The sequence below is a fragment of the Danio rerio genome, chromosome 13, assembly GCF_049306965.1.
Source record: "Danio rerio strain Tuebingen ecotype United States chromosome 13, GRCz12tu, whole genome shotgun sequence".
Taxonomy (NCBI): domain Eukaryota; kingdom Metazoa; phylum Chordata; class Actinopteri; order Cypriniformes; family Danionidae; genus Danio; species Danio rerio.
This window is the reverse complement of record NC_133188.1, coordinates 975001-995000: the sequence shown is the minus strand read 5'-3', so window position 1 is coordinate 995000 and position 20000 is coordinate 975001. Positions and strand designations below refer to the sequence as shown.

The 20000-nt window shown below is 35.6% G+C and overlaps 2 protein-coding genes across 3 annotated transcripts in view; one reads left to right on the top strand and one right to left on the bottom strand.

Annotated features, from left to right (window-relative positions):
- The window catches only part of nrxn1b (neurexin 1b), a 799620-nt gene that overhangs the window by 430742 nt on the left and 348878 nt on the right, over positions 1–20000 (bottom strand). The window lies entirely within an intron of this gene.
- plek (pleckstrin) lies at positions 3143–18414 on the top strand. Of its 2 annotated transcripts, XM_073919432.1 has the most exons (10): positions 3143–3237; positions 9114–10347; positions 10638–10829; positions 11196–11474; positions 11816–11907; positions 13079–13263; positions 14254–14358; positions 15360–15443; positions 15561–15633; positions 17470–18405. In XM_073919432.1, the coding sequence occupies exons 5-10, from the start codon at positions 11832–11834 to the stop codon at positions 17607–17609; spliced, it is 663 nt and encodes a 220-aa protein (XP_073775533.1). In that variant the 5' UTR covers positions 3143–3237; positions 9114–10347; positions 10638–10829; positions 11196–11474; positions 11816–11831; the 3' UTR covers positions 17610–18405.

The window sequence follows — 20000 nt, the reverse complement described above, 5'->3', positions numbered from 1 at the left end:
TATTTCATATATATTTTTAGTAACATATTAGCAAACAGAATTTTTTTGGCCATTTTTTGTTCTTTTTCCTTCAGGCTAAGTCCCTTTATTTAATAACGGGTCGCCACAGCGGAATGAACCGACAACTTATCTAGCATAAATTTTACTCAGCAGATGCCTTTCCAGCTGCAACCCATCACTGGTAAACACCCATACACACTCATTCACACACTACAGCCAATTTAGTTATTCAATTCCCCTATAGCGCATGTGTTTGGTCTGTGGGGGAAACCGGAGCACATGAAGGAAACCCACGCCAACACAGGGAGAGCATGCAAACTCCACAAAGAAATGCCAACTGGCTCAGCCGGAGCTCGAATCAGTGACCTTCTTGGTGTGACGTGATCACTGCTAACCACTGAAATACCGCAATGCCACCATTCTTTGTATATTTTTTAAAAATATTACCAAACATATTATTTATCATCAGTTTTACGTCAGAAGAGCTCAATATAACAATATATTATAATATAAACTACTTTTGAACTGTCAAATATTTGTGCAAGGAGCACTTCACAGCCATGTAAACAGCAAGCACCTCAGGTTTTATTAATATTATTTTTATGCTGAATTTTTTTTTAAAATAATGTAAATTATTCATTGTTGTTCTCATAATAACTATTAAAGTCATGCAAAACCATCAGTCTAGCTGAAAACATTTTAATGTTTATTTATTTCCTTGAAACAAAGTGATTTTCACTTATTTCAATGTAAGTAAATAATATCGATCCACTTCATTAGCCTCCCTTCTGTGTTAGCCTTTAAAAGTAGTAAGTTAGTTCTGTTAAAATAAATTCAACTTTCAATTTTAAATAGACAAGATCAGGTATTGAGATACGAGCTGAGGATGAATTCACAACAACGTCTTCACTTCCTTTCGAAACCACATGTGAAAAAAAAACACCTTTCATTTCATTCATTCTGTGATGTTTTATCAGCTACATAAATAAAAATGACAAAGAATGTGGAGCACTAAAGCACGGTGTTCAAATATGCAAATAGGTTTAGTAATTTATTGTAATATACTGAATACGTTTTAAACCTGCCTGTTTCCTCTTTGGTGACCGCAGGGCTGCGATGTACCACCTTTTGTCGTAACACCCTTCCTTCAGCTTCCTGTGAGAGTACCAGTTCTCGTGGTTTGCTTCAAGTATTTTTCCACAGATTAAGAGTAAACAGAAACGATTTACATTTACATTTAGCCATTTAGCAGACGCTTTTATCCAAAGCGACTTACAAATGAGGACAAGGAAGCAATTTACACAACTATAAGAGCAACAATGAATAAGTGCTGTAGGCAAGTTTCAGGTCTATAGCTAGTGTGATATCCAGAGAGGCAATTGCAGATTAGGAAAGGAAGTGGAGACTAAATAGTTGAGTTTTTAGTGGTTTCTTGAAGACAGCGAGTGACTCTGCTGTTCTGATGCAGTTAGGGAGTTCATTCCACCAACTGGGCAGATTGAGTGCGAGAGTTCGGGAAAGTGATTTCTTCCCTCTTTGGGATGGAACCACGAGGCGACGTTCATTCACAGAACGCAAGTTTCTGGAGGGCACATACATCTGCAGAAGTGAAAGCAGATAAGAAGGAGCAAGGCCAGAAGTCACTTTGTAAGCAAACATCAAAGCTTTGAATTTGATGCGAGCAGCAACTGGCAGCCAGTGCAAACGGATGAGCAGCGGAGTGACATGTGCTCGTTTAGGTTCATTGAAGACCACTCGTGCTGCTGCGTTCTGGAGCAGCTGAAGAGGTTTGATAGAGTTAGCTGGAAGCCCGGCTAGTAGAGAGTTGCAGTAATCCAGTTTGGAGAGAACAAGAGCTTGAACAAGGAGTTGAGCTGCATGTTCAGATAAGAAGGGTCGGATCTTTCTGATGTTAGAGTGCGAATCTGCACGATCGAGCAGTTCTAGAGATGTGGTCAGAGAAGTTTAGTTTTTAGTTTAGCGCAGATCTCAAATATCGAACATGGGGGAAAAAATGCTAATTTATATTAAAGGCGACCTGTTTTTCCAAGATGTAAATAAAGTCTCTGGTGTCTCTAGAGTGTGTATGTTTCAGCTCAAAGTCGCACACAGATACTGTTCGCTATCTCTCTGAAACTGACCCTTTTAGGCTTTGATCTAATTGTGGCACTTTGGTGACTGTCGCTTTAAATTCAAATGAGACTGTGCTCTTTTCAGAAGAGGGCGGAGCTACAAATGCCAATGTGTCAGCATAGCCGCATATGTAAAAGAGCACCATCTGTGCTGTCAGTGCTGGGAAGGTCTGCATGTTGTGGTTGTCAGTGTGTGCTTGATGCTTCTGTCAGTCTATGTCGCTCCTGTCGCTGTTCATCGAAAACTCCACATCTATAATCCTCTTCAGAAATGTATACAGGAGTACGTTTTCAGTATGCAGCTGGTTTGTCAAAAACACTACACACTGTGAAAACTATCCATAAATGAGCAGTTTTCCATATTTTCTGATTCATGTTTTTATTTTTCCCCATTTATTTCTGCTTTTAAATTGCATTATGGGATATTAATAATGCTTCCAACAACTTTTACCTTAAAAAATGTGAAGAAGTGAACATTATTAATAGTGTGCAGTGCTGTATAGTCTGTGTTGGTGTTGTATATCACGCTACAGAAACAAACTGCAGCACATTTTCTGTCATTTTACACACTTATTTCTCCAGATATTATTTATTATCATGCATTATATTATTTCAAACTACTAAAAAGTCACTGTGTTAAACTGTAGAGTTGAAATGTCAACATCAAAAGTGTACAGAGATGAGCTCAACATCCCATTATGTAATTCACAACAGCCAACGAACTGAAAGCTCACAATACTGAGGTATATTTTACAGCGATGTGTTTACTATGAAGTTATTTTTTTGATGTAGGTGGAGCCAGACTTTCATCTGTTCAAAAATATGCCTGTAAAGAGTGTGTGCGAACATAACAGCGGGTGAACACAGGCGTGTATCATTGACTCATGTGGCGTGTGGGCTGAAAATACAGAGGAAACTGGCTGACCATGAACTTGCCTATCAGCCTGTGTGCAACTTCCCGTTTTAACGAGTGTGTGTCTATAAGTGTCATCAGAGACGCAGAATCCGCTGAAGCCTTCGAGTCCTGCAGGCTGTTTTAAACACACTTCAACAGTGTAGAGACATGGAGCCAACAACTATCAGAGAAGGATACTTGGTCAAAAAGGTGAGCATTTATAGGGTGTTATGTGAAAAGTACTATGGTATTTTAGAGTATTCTACTAGAGGATTTGTAGTAAGATTTCTGTTGTGTTTTTGAGCATTTTATTCACTCATAAAATTAAGTTTGTTCAAACTACTTATTTAAAATGAGCTGAAACACAATTATTTTTTGGCACAACCTGATTGTTTTATGTTCAATCTACTTACATTTGTAAAAACTAATAAGCTAACTTATTTTTTTTTGAAGTGATAAAAAATATGTAGTATTTTAGCCTAATTCACTACATAATGTACATTTTTCTGTTTATGTAACCCTACTAAACATACCATAGTAGATTGCAATTATATGAAGAAATACTATAGTATTTTAGTGTTTTGTACTATTGAAAATCTAATGATTTTTCTATGGTAAATACTGTAGTGTTTTTGTACCTTACTATAGTAAATATACAATAGCAAATTGCAATAATCTGAAAACAACAACAACAACAACAACAACAACATCTATATATGGTATTTAACTATAGAACATAGTAAATTTTCTGTGGTACACACTAGTATTTTTAACCTTACTATATCAAATATACCATATTAAATTGCAAGTATATGAAAAAATATTACAGTATTTTCTGAGTATTTTACTTCAAACATTGATAAATTTCTGTGGCAAATACTGTAGTATTTTAAACTTTAACATAGTAAATATACCACAGTAAATTACAATTATATGAAAAAAAATTACAATATTTTAGAGTATTTATCTATAGAATTTGTTGTAAGTTTTCTGTGGTTAATACTGTAATGTTTTTGAATCTTAGTATAGTAATTTACCATAGTAAATTTAAATTAAATGAAAAAATATTATAGTATTTTAGTGTAATTTACTAGAGAACATAGTACATTTTCTGTGGTAAATACTGTTGTGTTTTTGAACCGATTTATAGTAGTAAATTTCAATGATATAAAGGAAATACTATAGTATTTTAGAGTAATTTACTATATAATATAGTATATATTTTTGACGTAAATACTGCAGTGTTTTTGAAGCTTACTATAGTAAATGAAAATACAGTAAATTACAATGGTCTGAAAAAATGCTGCACTGTTTTAGAGTATTTTACTATGAATATAGCATTTTTTTGTGGTAGATACTGTAGTGTTTTTAAACATTACTATAGTGAACATACCATATTAACTTGCAATATAGGAAAAACATACTATAGTATTTTAGAGTATTTTTTTTAAATTTTACTACAGTCTCTGTGGTAAATACTGAAGTATTTTTTTAATATTGCTATTTTAAATATATCATAGAAAATTGCAGTGATATGAAAAAATATAGTATTTTACTAGAGACCGTAGTACATTTGTTTAAAATACTGTAGTGTTTTTGAATTTTACTATAGTAAAGATACTATAGCAAATTGCAATAATTTGGAAAAAAACCTATATAGGATATTTAACTATAGAACAAAGTAAATTTCTTGTGGTTAATACTATAAAGCTTTTAAAACTTAGTATAGTAATTTACCATAGTACATTTCAATTAAAATTAAAAACATATTACAGAATTTTAGTGTAATTTACTACCGAATGTAGTACATTTCCTGTAGTAAATACTGTAGCGTATCAAACCTTACTATAGTGAATGTACCATTGTAAATTACAATGATATGGAAAATACTATAGATACCTTGGTATTTTAGAGTGTTTTACTGTGGAACATAATACATTTTCTGTGGTAAATAGTGTTGAGTTTTTGAACCTTTTTATACTAGTAAAATTTATTAATATAAAAAAATAATATAATATTTTAGCGTAATTTATAATATACATTTTCTGTGGTAAATATTTTAGTGTTTTTGAACCTTACGATAGTAAACATACCATAGTAGATTGCAATGATATGAAGAAATACCGTAGTATTTTAGTGTATTTTACTATAAAAAAAATCTAATACATTTTCTGTGGTAAATACTGTAGTGTTTTTTCAATTTGACTATAGTACATATACTATAGTAAATTGCAATAATCTGAAAAAAGATCTGTTAGAGTATGTTACAATAGAACATAGTCAATTTTCTGTGGTAAATGCTGTTTTTGTGTTTTGTGTTGTGTTTTTGAACCTTATTATAGTAAATATACCATAGTTAACTACAGTCATATGGATAAAATACTATAGACACTTTCATATTTAGAGTCATTTACTATAGGACGTAATAGATTTTCATAAATGCTTCTACGGTCAATATAATACGGTAAATTGCATTAATATGAAAAAAAACTGTATTTTAGAGTATTTTACTATAAAACACAGTAAATATTATGTGTTAATATTGTAGTGCTTTTGAGCCTTAGTGTAGTAAATATACCATAGTAATTTTCAATGAAATGAAAAAATAATATAGTATTTTAGTGTAATTCCCTACATAAGATACTCATTTTTTTTTCCTGTGGTGATTACTGTAGTGAAGAAATGTTATAGTATTTTAGAGTATTTGACTGATTTTGTAATTTGAGTATTACTGTAGTGTTTTTGAACCTTAGTATAATAAATGAACCATAGTAAATTTTAAATATGTGAGAAAATAATACAGTACTTTAGTGTAATTTATTATATATTGTATATATTTTCTTTCCACAAAGTTGCTCTATTTTGGGAGCAGAAGTAGAAACGTCCGACTTCTGCTTTCATTTTTTCTTTCTTCCCTTCAAAAAAATCTATCTTTACTAAACATTTGGTCAACACAAGTTTCATTGTGACCCCATAAAAATCCCCAGCGGAATGAACCACCAACCTATCCAGCATTTGTTTTTCACAGTGGATGCCCTTCCAGCTGCAACCCAGTACTGCGAAACACCCATACACACACACACTCATACACTACAGCCAATTTAGTTAATCAATTCCCCTATAGCGCGTGTGTTTGGACTGTGGGGGAAACCGGAGGAAACCCATGCCAACACAGAGACAACATGCAAACTCCACACAGAAACCCCAACTGACCCAGACGAGGCTCGAACCATATATTTACTATAAATGGCTGTAGGATTTCTTCATGTGGGAACTGTCATAGCATTTCATCATATTTCCTATTTGTGCAGTGGCATCTGGAAACTAGTCTTGCTAAAATACAGAAGTGAAAAGGACAGACGGTGCATATCCGCACTTTACTGAACTGCATTTGTTATTGTACAGTTTATACTGAACTTACTGTGCAATGCAGAGTATGCTCATTTCTGCGATTGTTTCAGGACTTCCTATTCGCTTTCCTATGGGAGAAATGACTATAGGAACAATAAACGGCACAAAACTACATGCTCTACAAACAAGTGTGCTCATAACTAGACATATAAAGTCAAATAAAATAATAAGAACATATCAGTTTGTAATATCAAGCAGCATAACGAGCCATTTTGATGTCTAAAAATGAATGGAAGTCAATGAAATGGGAAGTCTTGAGCCAAAAGGATTGTATGTGAAGAATAAGTTCAATAGGGGTAACTAGATACACTGAAATGAAATGTTTAATCATGTTTTTAAAAGATCGTGGTGTTCAGTGTTTTACTGGAATTAATCATTGATGACTGGTCATCCAGTTTTTAGGAATCATTGCAGATTCGGGGTTGTGATGTGGTTGTGACAGGAACTAGTTCCTCTGGTTCCCACAACTGCTGCACTGTTCAGATGTAGTATTTCAGACATTAATTTCTACATAGAAAGCATGTTACAACAGCGTTTCATATCACTGCATACTTGTGAGAATGTCTAGATAATCTTCCATCGGCACTCACATTACTGTAATCAACCTCCTTATTATGAACTTATACTTCTCAAACAAATAGACGAATAAGTAAAACCATATCATATTTGACACGATTTTAACACTTTACTGTCAAATTTCTGAAATTAATTGATGTTAAAGATAAAATAAAGACTTCAAATGACAATTAATAGTAATTATTAAAATGACTAATCACAGCTATTACACGTGTGTTCACTAATTTTGTGTGTTTGTGTGTTCAATAGTGAGTATGTGTGTTCACTAGTGATTGTGTATGTTTTCACTAGTGTGTATGTTCACCAGTGTTTACTGTACTAGTGTTTACTGTTACTAGTGTTTGTGTGCATCTGTGTTCACTAGTAGGTATGGTCACTAGTGTGTTTGTGTGTTCACTAGTGGGTATGGTCACTAGTGTGTTTGTGTGTTCAATAGTGGGTATGGTCACTAGTGTGTTTGTGTGTTCACTAGTAGGTATGGTCACTAGTGTGTTTGTGTGTTCACTAGTGTATGTTCACCAGTGTGTTTGTGTGTTCACTAGTGAGTGTGTTCACTGGTATGTATGTATGTTCACTAGTGCTTACTGTATATGCTTACTAGTGGTTATGTATTTATGTTTGTGTGCATCTGTGTTCACTAGTGTATGTTCACCAGTGTGTTTGTGTGTTCACTAGTGGGTATGGTCACTAGTGGGTATGGTCACTAGTGTGTTTGTGTGTTCACTAGTGGGTATGGTCACTAGTGTGTTTGTGTGTTCACTAGTGGGTATGGTCACTAGTGTGTTTGTGTGTTCACTAGTGTATGTTCACCAGTGTGTTTGTGTGTTCACTAGTGAGTGTGTTCACTGGTATGTATGTATATTCACTATTGCTTACTGTATATGCTTACTAGTGGTTATGTATTTATGTTTGTGTGCATCTGTGTTCACTAGTGAGTATGCACTCACTAGTGTGAGTGTTCACTTTTTGTGTGTTTACTAATGTTCATGTGTGTTCACTAGTGTTTACTGTATATGTGTGTATGAGGGTTCAATGGTATGTGTTCACTTGTGTGTTCACTAGTGTTTTCTATATGTATGTGTTTGTTATTCACTGGTGTTTATCATGTATATGTGTTCACTAGTGAGTATGTCCTCACTACTGTGTATGTCGGTTCAATTTTCGTGTCAGAGTTTACTAGTGTTTTCTGTATGTATGTGTGTTACTTAGTGTTTGTGTGTCTATGTGTGTTCATTAGTGCTTACGTGTGTTCACTAGTGTGTATGTGTGTGTGTGTGTTCACTAGTGAGTATGTGTTAACAAGTGTGTGTGTGTGTGTGTGTTCTCTAGTGTTTTCAGTATGTACAGTGAGTGTTCACTATTGTTTATGTGTATTCACTAGTGTTTATAAATTTATTTGCGTTTACTAGTGTTTGTGTTCACTAGGGTTGACTGTATGTGTGTGTGTGTGTGTGTGTGTGCCTTCACTAGTGTTTATGTGTATGTGTTCACTAGTGAGTTTATGTGTTCACTTTTTGGGTGTGCTCACTAGTGTTTTCTGTATGTATGTGTGTGTTGGTTAGTATTTGTGTCTATGAGTTTTCACTAATGTTTAAGTGTGTTCACTAGTGTTTAATGTATATGTGTGTGTGTGTTCACTCGTAAGTATGTGTTCACTAGTGTGTGTGTGTACATACAGAAAACACTAGAGAAAACACAGTGTGTGTTCACTATTGTTTATGTGTATTCACTGGTGTTTATAAATCTATGTGCGTTCACTTGTGTGTATCTTATCTGTGTTCACTAGTGTTTATGTGTTTGTGTTCACTAGTTGTATGTGTGTTTGTGTATGCATGTTCACTGGTGAGTGTGTGTTCACTAGTGTTTAATAAGTCAATGTGTGTTCATTTGTGTGTACTGCATGTTTGTGTGTACACTAGGTATTACTGTGTGTATGTGCTTGCTAGTGTTTATGTGTGTATGCGTGTTCACTAGTGAGTATGTGTGCCCAGATGTTTTTATTAATGTATGCGTGTTCACTAGTGTGTATCTGTGTGTTCACTAGTGTTTACTGTGGTGATGTTAGTAAGCAGTGCACTAAAGTGTTCATGTTTTTTCAGGGCACTGTGCTGAATTCATGGAAAGCGGTGTGGGTTGTGTTAAAAGACGATGCTATTGAGTTCTTTAAGAAGAAGACGGACAGAAACGCAAAGGGGATGATCCCTCTGAAGGGGGCGACACTCACCAGCCCCTGCCAGGACTTCAGCAAGAGAGCGGTAATCATATTATACTGTACACTACTGTTTTTAAACACTGCTTTATGATGCTTCAAAACTTTCACAACTCTTTAGTTTTGTTTAAGTGTATTGAAATGGCAAGGTTATGTGATTTTACACTAAACAAAATGACTTTAGCTGCTTGTTTAAACTACTTATTATAATATATGACCCATATTCACTGTGAAATGGATAAAAATATTCATTTTCACAATGGGGTGAACTCATTTTTGCGGAGCACTGTATGTAATTTTGACTCATGCAATGTATTTTTGGCTATTACAACATTTTGATGCTATTTTCTCTTAAACTCATCATTCTGACGTCTTTAACACCCACTGCTCTGGTCAGATGCTTTCAGTTTTTAGACAAACAGGGAAGTTCTGAGTTCTGACACCTACACACTAAAAATGCTGGGTTGTTGTAACCTGATGTTGAGTCAAATATGGACAAACCCAACATTGGTTTAATTATTTCTTCATCCCAACTGTTGGGGTGCATTTCCAAAAAACATCATAAGCCAAATAAGGTCGCAAGTTCCACCATTACAAACATAGTTCATTGATTTGCCGTTTCCCAAATCCATCGTTCCAACAAACATTCACAAACTGCGTCGCAAACTTGTATGCTTGCGACTACACCTCTAGAGCTGTAGTTAGAAACAGTTCCTGGCTGTGGTCGATCAGTTATTCCTCCTATGCCCTATTCATGCTTTGTTCATGTTAGTAAATACATTAACATTACCTATAATGCACCATTGTTTTACAGTGTTACCCATTTATATTGTACCCTAAATGTGTGCAGCCTTTATGAAAATATAAAAATAGAAAACTTTGGGGTCATTTTGGATAAAGTCTTCAATAAAACATTGATTAGGGCTGTCTTTCTGCTGTGAAAATGGTCCCTGGGTCATTTTGTGATCTGCAAGTCGGAGTTAATGTTTTTTTTTCTAACTTTGGGGTCAATTTAGATAAAGTCACCAAACTTTCAAGATAAAGCAACTAACAAAAACATTGTTTAGGTATTTTCTGCTGTAAAAAATGGTGCCTGTGTAACTTTTAATCTGTAAGTCAACAGGGTTAATAGACTTTTTCCAACTTTTGGGTCATTTAAAAAAAATCTAAAAACTTTTAAGTTGAAAATAAACAAACATTGTTTAGTTTTTTTAGTATGTTTTTTTTGTTTACCTCCTGTTTAAATGATGTCTGGGTCATTTTTGATCTGCAAGTCAGAGATAATGTTTTTTTTCCTAACTTTGGTGTGAATTTATATGAAGTCATTAAACTTTCAAGAAAACAAACATTGTTTAGGTATTTTCTGCTGTTTAAATGGTGCCTTGGTCATTTTTTTTTATCGGTAAATCTACAGAGTTAACATGTTTTTCTAACTTTGGGGTCATTTTTAGAAAAAAGTAACCGAACTTTCAAGATGAAAAAACTTGATTAGTTTTTTTTCCTGCTGTTAAAATAGTGCCTGGGTTATTTTGGATCAGTAAGTCAACAGCAGGGCTAACAGTTTTTATTCTAACTTTTGATCATATTAAAGTCACTAAAGTTTCAAGCAATAAAAACATTTAGTTTATTTTCTTCTGCTGCTAAAAACATGCCTGGGTCATTTTTGATCTGTAAGTCAACAGGGTTAATAGATTTTTTTCCAACTTTGGGGTCATTTTAGAAATAGTCTCCAAGCTTTCAAGTTAAAAAACATTGTTTTTTTTTTTTATACATTTTTTTTAACCTCCTGTTAAAATGGTGCCTGGGTCATTTTGATCTAAAAGTCAATGGATGGGTTAAATCCTTTTTTTTCAAACTTTGGGTTATTTTAGAAAAAGTCACCGAACTTTTAAGATTAAAAAAACAATATTTAGGAATTTTCTGCTGTTAAAATGGTTCCTGGGTCGTTTTTGATAAAGTCCCCAAACTTCAGGGTAAAAATCATTGTTTAATTTTTTTTAGGCTGTAAAAATTGAGCCTGGGTCATTTTTGACCCTTTGAAGAGTTAATAAAGTTTGTTTTTTCGTCAGCTGGTTTTCAAGGTGTCTACAGCCAAGAACCAGGATCATTACTTCCAAGCGACGCACCTGGAGGAGCGCGAGCACTGGGTGAAAGACATCCGCAGGGCCATCACCTGCTTACAGGGAGGAAAAAAGTTTGCCAGAAAGTCAACACGACGATCCATTCGGCTACCAGACAGTGTTAACCTGAGGTATCAGATTGTAAAATCAGCTATAAAAACCAAAACTTAGACTTTTTTCTAATCTAGTTTAATTGGAAAGAAATAACCATATATTCTAAATCAACCCAGAGTGTACACTGTAAAAAATAATATGACAAAAAGTCATGACAACAAATGCTTTCGTTACGTTTAAAATTAGATTTAAATGACAGTCATTTTAACCCAACAGTTGGGTTTGTCTATATTTGACCCAAAGTTGGGCTGTTTGTCAACAGTGTATACTGACTCAAAAAAGTGGATGTTTTCTGTTTGCAAATATAATTCCAAACCGAATGATTAAACTATTGATCTTTTTTTGTGTCTGTCTTCAGTGAACTGTACGTGTGCATGAAGGATCCAGACAGAGGAGTTAAAGAGCTGAAGCTGGAGAAGGACAAAAGACTATTCAACCACTGTTTCACAGGTGAAATCTTCACTCCATAAGGCTGAAATATCCTGCTGGAAACTATAGAAACCGTATTGTAACTATAGAAAGTGTATTGTAAAGAGTATAAAGTTAGTTTCATTAGTTTTACAATAAACTAAGCAAATTTGAGACATAAGGCCATCAGCTGTGTTTTGATGGACATATTCTCATATTCTATTTGAATTTATTAGTTGAACATGTCAGAAATAAAAAAAAAATCTAAATATTCAGACGTTTAAACAATGCTAAACAAACACAGGTTTATTGGGAATATGTTCCCAGGACTACATATTTGAGAAACGCGAAATACGTACCCAATATACCACCATATGGATGACTTTTCCAATGCGGTCAGCTTGCTCAGTAGCTCACCTTGTATGGCGTTGGCCTGAGTGGAGCAGACAAGGATTAGAGTCTGGTGAAACAAAGCAGTGTAAAATCATGGTAAAAGCACGCAGCCATGATGGCTTTTCTAGTTTGCTTTTGAAAACACTATGGGTTGGGTTTAGGGAAGGGGATGTGTGGGTTAGTAGATAGCTGATTTTCGTATGACATTCTGACCTACTTTTTTTTTTTCACGGACACGCACAAGAAGAATGTTGACATTTGCAAAAATATACACAGTGCCCTCTAGTGGATACATGAGAAATGCCAGACATGATGAGCAAACGTGCCTCAGTAATGTTTTTGAGATTGTCAAATCACACGGCACCCTCTAGTGGATAAATGAGTAATGCCACATGTAATGACCAAATGTGCCCCAGTAATATAGTCCTGATTGTCAAGAATCTACACGGTGGCCTCTAGTGAATTTACAAAAGATCTCACATGCATGAGAACACATCCCCTGGTAACATATTTGAGATTCACAGAAATATTCACAGGGACCTCTAGTGAATTTAGAAGAAATGGCACATATGACGACCAAACATATGATGACAAAACATGTCCCAGTAATGTTTTTTCTAGTGGATTTGTCAAACAAAAACAGCAAGCAGATGTAGCCGCAAATATTTCTCAGTTCTCAAATACATAGCCCTGGGCACACATCTCTCCAATGAGCCTGGATTGTAAACAGATGTTCAACTAAAACTTTACCTCAGCTCAGTGAAGGTCAGTCAGTATAAATAGCATGTCTGCTGGGTTTATCTATGAATGTGTTGATCAGGGAGCACCGTCATCGACTGGCTGATCTCTGAGGAAAAGTCCAGAAACCGAACCGAAGCCGTGATGTTAGCCAGCGGACTCCTAAATGAGGGATTCCTGCAGCCGGCAGGAGACACGTCCAAAGACGGTGCAGAAAAAGGAGCCGAGAGCGTTTTCTTGGACCAGACTGAGGCCTTTTATTACTTTGTGAGTTCACAATTAATTTCAAGCTCTGATAATTCTTGGATCAATTCTAAAGCCTTTTACATGTTTCTAGCATGAGTTAAAGCATTGCTAAAACGTGTTGAATGTGCCATAGAGCGCATTGATACAGTAAGTTTAATTTTATTCTCTGACATCTAGAGAGTATGAATGTGGCAGTGCCAAAAGTCTACAGAAATGGTGTACAGGTCCATGCATTGCTTTATGAATTGGCCCTAATATGAGATGGTTGGTTTTGACCATATTTGGAAGGGTCATGAATATTAATGGATATTAATAAAGCCAGTTCATGGACGTGCATTATTTTGAGTTTAATAATGTTTATTAGCATTCCTTCACTCCAGAAAAATGTCAGTAGAGGCCTTGAAAACAAATGATTTTTTCCATGTAGCACTGGTGCTCCCAATTAAACAATTTAGGAGCTCCAGCCAAAATTAAGGCGCATCCACCAAAAATGATGAGCACCGCTATTACAATTTATTTATTAACCAATATATTGCATTTGAAATTAACAGTAATAATAAACGAAAAAAAAAAACAATCTGTATGAGCTCACCGGCTTTGCACGCACTGCTTAATATAAATGAGATGAAGTGAGCTGACGATATTACTTACTAAGATTTGATAATAAGTGATGATAATAATAAAACCTGTGCTCTGTTGTCACAGCAAGAAGTGTCTGATATTAAACAGATGATACTGGTATATACAGTCACTTATTATTTGCATACGTCATGTTAATAGCAATACCTTTTTCATGCTTTGCATTATTAGTTTAATCTTACTAGTGAAAACTGTACCTTAAAAAAAGTTTGACCTAATCATTATCTAACTAAACGTTTGACTGTATTTTTCACATTGAGTTTTCTAAATGCTTTAAAAACTCCTGGATATTCAGTGTACAGTATACACAGGTGAAGCTTGGGTTTGACAGAATGAAGCCTCTGATCAGGAGCTGAATGTCTGTGTGTGCAGGCGGACAGTGGTTTCTTCTGTGAGGGTTACTCCAGTGATGAAGACGTGATTATGAAGGAGGAGTTCAGAGGTGCGATAGTCAAACAGGGCTGCTTGCTGAAACAGGTGAGAATACCTTCATCTGAATGACATTCAACATCAATGCAAAAACATCAAGACTGTAAACAAATGCTTCTCGAACTCAGGGTTTTTGTCTTGTTATTAGTCCAAATATCTACAAACTATTAAATCAAGAAGCATTTTCTAGACAAGCAAAATTATAGTCTTGTTTTCAGAAATGATGAGTCAAAATGAGGTGAGCAAAATAATCTGACAATGGGGGAAGAAAAATAATCTTGTTTCCTACCCCATATGCAGATTATTTAGCTCAATTTAATGAAAAACTCACCTAATTTTAACTTATTTAAAAAAAAAATAAGACAACATATTTTGCTTGTCTAGAAAATGCTTCTTGATTTAATAATTTTTACTGTCTTAAGTCTAATTCACACTACATGACTTTAAACATTGGCAATTGTTCAGACTACATGGCTTGATGTTGTGTCCATCACTGTGGTGTTCACACTATGTGACATTAAGTAAATGATCTACACCAGGGCGCCACACACTACATAATCTGACAACGTTGTCGCAGCCATTGAAATGTGGAGGGCGGAACCATCAGAACGAGCTGAACGCTATTGGCTGATGTGTGATGACATCACTGACAGTTTGAAATCTCTCCGGAAGCATTGAAGGCAGCGTTTGAAAGCATCGTCAATCAGCGGATCTGTCAATCGCTCATATATCAGCACGGCTCAGCTTTAATTTGCTTTCGTGTACATAAATGCAGGGTGAAGCCAGCGCATCGATGACCATTCTGGTCAATCACAGACATTTCTGTTGAGCTCCTGAACACAACGACCAATGAGCTCATGACCTGCTCTCTGATTGGCTGCCGCTCGTCAGTTCATCTGACTCCATGTGGCGTTGAGTCAGCCGACTGCTCTGGAATATTTAGCATGCAGGATATTAGATTTTAATCCTGATGAATGTCAAACTATGTTTGCTTCTAAAAACACGCCATGTCACACAATTGTTTTCAATTCCTCTCTTTTTTCACGCAGGGTCATCGGAGAAAAAACTGGAAAGTCCGAAAGTTTATCCTGAGAGATGATCCTGCTTATATCCACTACTATGATCCCAGCAAGGTGAGCATGCTCCTCAACTCTAAAGAGAGACTTTCTTGTAATCATGCAGTATTAAATAAAACTTTGATGTTGTGTGTGTGTGTGTGTATATATATATGTGTGTGTGTGTGTTTTAAGGGTGAAGATGATCCTCTGGGCTCCATTCATCTGCGTGGATCAGTTGTGACTGCGGTGGAGTTTGTGCCTGATGGTACGCTGACCAATCAAACAACAGACGTTACCATACCAATGCTTTATAAGTCTTCCACACTAAATAGGCTTAAATTCAATAATTCAATATATTGAGATGATGAGCATGCACACTATTGATATATTGGGGGAATATACAGGGTGGGCCATTTATATGGATGCACCCTAATAAAATGGGAATGGTTGGTGATATTAATGTCCTGTTTGTGGCACATTAGTATATGTGAGGGGGCAAACTTTTCAAGATGGGTGGTGACCATGGGGGCCCTTTTGAAGTCGGCCATCTTGGATCTAACTTTTGTTTTTTTCAATAGGAAGAGGGTCATGTGACACCTCAAACTTATTGGGAATTTCACAAGAAAACCAACGGTGTGCTTGGTTTTAACGTAGCGTTATTCTTTCATGAGTTATTTACAAGTTTCCGACCATTTATAAAGTGTGTTCAGTGTGCTGCCCATTGTGTTGTACTGTCAATGCAACCCTCTTCTCCCACTCTTCACACACTGATAGCAACACCGCAGGAGAAATGCCAGCACAGGCTTCCAGCGTCCGTAGTTTCAGGTGCTGCACATCTTGTATCTTCACATCATAGACAATTGCCTTCAGATGACCCTAAAGAAAAAAGTCTAAGGGGGTCAGATTGGGAGACCTTGGGGGCCATTCAACTTTCCCAAGACGACCAATCCACTTTTCAGGAAACCGTTCATCTAGGAATGCTCGGACCTGACACCCATAATGTGGTGCTGCACCATCTTGCTGGGAAAACTCAGGGAGCGTGCCAGCGTCAGTGCATAAAGAGGGAAACACATCATCATGTAGGAGTTTCAAATATGCAGTGGGCTTGAGGTTAATTAAGAATCGCCCCACTATCTGTGTTGTCTGTGGTGTGAAGATACAAGATGTGCAGCCCCTGAAACTATGGATGCTGGAGTCCTGTGCTGGGAAATAAAAGTTGGATCCAAGATGGCCGACTTCAAAAGGGCCACCATGGTCACCACCCATCTTGAAAAGTTTGCCCCCTCACATATACTAATGTGCCACAAACAGGATGTTAATATTACCAACCATTCCCAGTTTATCAAGGTGTCTCCATGGCCCACCCAGTAGATATTCTAATACAGTGAATAATTATTAATTATGGAACATATTTGTAATAGAGTTTTTGTCTTGTTTCTAGTCCAAATATTTAAAATCCTTAATTTAAGATGCCCAAAATATTGTCTTGTTTTCAGTATTAAACAAGCTAAATAATCTGCCAATGGGGGAAGAGAAATAATCAAGTTTTCACTTTGAAATCAGATTATTTTGCTTGTTTTAAGGAAAAACTTACTTAGTTTTGACTCATTATTTCTGAAAACAAAACTATATTTCTGCATGTCTAGAAAATGCTTCCTGATTTAATAAATTTTTAGATATTTGGTCTAGAAATTAGACAAAAGCTCCCAAGATTCTTTTGAACTCTTAAGATTTTTTTGGCATGCAGAATTGTGGTAACACTTTACAATGAGGTTCATAAGTTAATACATTTACTAACATGAACAACACATGTACAGCATTTATTAATCATAATTGAACATTTACTAATGCATTATTAACATTCAAGTCCATGCTTGTTAACATTAGTTAATGCACCATGAGTTAAATAACAACGAACAACTGTATTTTCATTATAACTAACATGAATAAATACTGTAGTAAATGTATTGTTCATTGTCTGTTCATGTTAGTAAATGCATTACCATTAACCAATGAACCTTATTGTAAAGTGTGACCAGAATTGTAATGCATTAATTTTTCTTTACTGTGTATTTAATGCAAACGTCTCGCTTCTGTGTAGCCAAGAGGCACGAAGTTGATGGGAATCTGTTCGAGATCATCACTTCAGACGAGATACACTACTACCTGCAGGCGGCCACAGCTGACGAGCGCAAGGACTGGATCAGAGCCGTCCAAAGTGTGGCCAAATCCGGAAAATAAACACAAATTAGTCATTACAGACATGCTTTAGATTGTCTAAATATAAGTCTACTGTTTAATTTTACCAGAAATAATAATTTAACTGTTTAACCTTTACATTTGCACAGAAATATCTTTCTTACTTTAGAGTTTTTGTCTTGTTTCCAGTCAAAATGTCTAACAATTCTTGAATGAAGAAGCATTTCTAGACAAGCAATACAATATTGTCTTGTTTTCAGAAATAATGAGACAAAATGAAGTGAGTTTTTCCTTAAAACAAGCAAAATAATAAATCAATAAATCAATAAAATAATCGTATATCAAAATTAAAAACAAGAATTATTTCCCTTCCCCTATTGGCAGATTTTTTTGCTTGTTTTAAGGAAAAGCTCACGTAATTTTGACTCATTATTTCTGAAAACGGCACAATATTGTTTGCTCATCTAGAAAATTCTTCTAGAAACGAACAAAACACCAAGCTAAAAGCATTTCTTTGCAGTTTAACAACCACATGACATGTTTCGTCAACAAAAAAATAACATTGCAGTAAGCGGATGTGGGCAAATGTGCCGTTTCACCAGAGATTGATAATGAAGGCAGAACTGCTCATCACTATCAGCACTGCAAACTGTGTAAAGGAAATCTTCAGTGTCCAGCATTCTCCTGCTTTTGTGTTTTGTTATTTCATTTTTATTTATAGCTGTAGCACTTCCTGGATTTTTTTCTTGGAGGTGGTCAATTTATAATTGTTGTAACAGTCTGGTGGTGTAATAATAACAATAAATAAATAAATAAATAAATAAATAAATAAATAAATGAATAAATAAATAAATAAATAAATAAATAAATACATGAATAAATCACACTCTATCCTCACAATACAGAACATTTTCCTTGCACATTTCCTACTCCAGATCTACCCGAGCTTAAACTCCCCTCCTCCCCCTTCAAATGTGAGGGAGCCCCGGGCTCGAGGATCTTATGAGCTCAGGGTTTTCTCTCGGGACAGCATGCTAAACAAGCTTTAAAATCCACCATGAGCTGAGTGTGAACTCTTGAAAGCCTATACGCGATGGCATCACTGATGTTTTATGTAAACATAACCTTTTTAGTTTTGATAGTTTTATTAAAATTTAATTATCTTAAATTGAGTAGCACGTTGTCACCTCACAGCAAGAAGGTTGCTGGTTCGAGCCTCGGCTGGGTCAGTTGGTGTTTCTGTGTGGAGTTTGCATGTTCTCCCCGTGTTGGCGTGGCGTGCTCGGGTTTCCCCCACAGTCCAAACACATGCGCTTTAGGGGAATTGAATAGGCTAAATTGTCCGTAGTGTATGTGTCTGAATAAGTGTGTATGGATGATTCCCAGTGATGGGTTGCAGCTGGAAGGGCATCCGCTGTGTAAAACATATGCTGGCTAGGACCTCTTTTGGTCAGTTTTTTTTCTGTTAAAGGAACCAAATTGTGGAAGGATTTACCTGTTAGCCTAAAATTAGAAAGTAGTGTGAATATATTTCAGTAGTGTACCTCAAAGTGGTTAAAACAAAACAGCAGTGTTTAACAAATGGTCTACTATTAGCTTGTTTGATCATGCCGCCTTTGCTTTTGCCTTCAGTAATTTTATGTAAAGAATTATAATGTTGTGTATGTGTACTTTTTTTTATTTTGTTTTGTCGAGCCTCCAGTGGACAGGTGATGAGAATTAGCAAGTCTGCTAAAACACTTAAACATGTATTTGGTTGTGCAGTGTAATCAAATCAAATCCCTTTTATTGTCACATCATCAGCAGCACGTGTGCTATGATGAGGGAGAAGCTTAGGTGCTGGCTCCAGACACTTCAAAATACAGACAGTGCAAAATACAGACAATGCAAATACAACGATAACAGCATACTCGTAAAAAACAGGACAATGTAAAATTGACAGCGATGTGTACAATGAATAGGTGTCCACATAGTTGTAGGCAGTATTGTGATGTCCATGACAAAAACAAAATAAACAAACAAACAAATAAATAAATAAATAAATAAATAAATAAATAAATAAATAAAAATGTCATAAGTTGAATGAGTTTGTCCTCAAAAGCAATAATCTGACAAATGGGGTAAGTAAAATCATCCAGCCTGATCTCAGGAGGAAACCTAAGTATTTTACGTTTTGTCAGTTTAGCGGCGAATTCATACAAATTCGTACGAGTTCGGTCGTACGAAAATGTACGATTTTAAAAAGGAGGCGTGGCACCTAACTCCACCCCTAAACCCAACCGTCATTGGGGGATGAGCAAATCGTACTAAATTTTACGAATTAGATCGTACGAATTCATGCGAATTAGCCACTAAATCAAAGTTACGAATTACCGTGAGATTGCGTTTAATAATTATGTTTTTACTTTGACATAAGACTCATTGGCTGATTAT

Excerpts from the sequence above, each read along its gene's own strand:
- plek (XM_073919432.1), top strand. The coding sequence starts at position 11,832 with ATGAAGGATCCAGACAGAGGAGTTAAAGAGCTGAAGCTGGAGAAGGAC. Across the intron at positions 15,444-15,560 it reads ACTACTATGATCCCAGCAAG|GGTGAAGATGATCCTCTGGG; the intron begins GTGAGCATGCTC and ends GTGTGTTTTAAG. Across the intron at positions 15,634-17,469 it reads GGTGGAGTTTGTGCCTGATG|CCAAGAGGCACGAAGTTGAT; the intron begins GTACGCTGACCA and ends GCTTCTGTGTAG.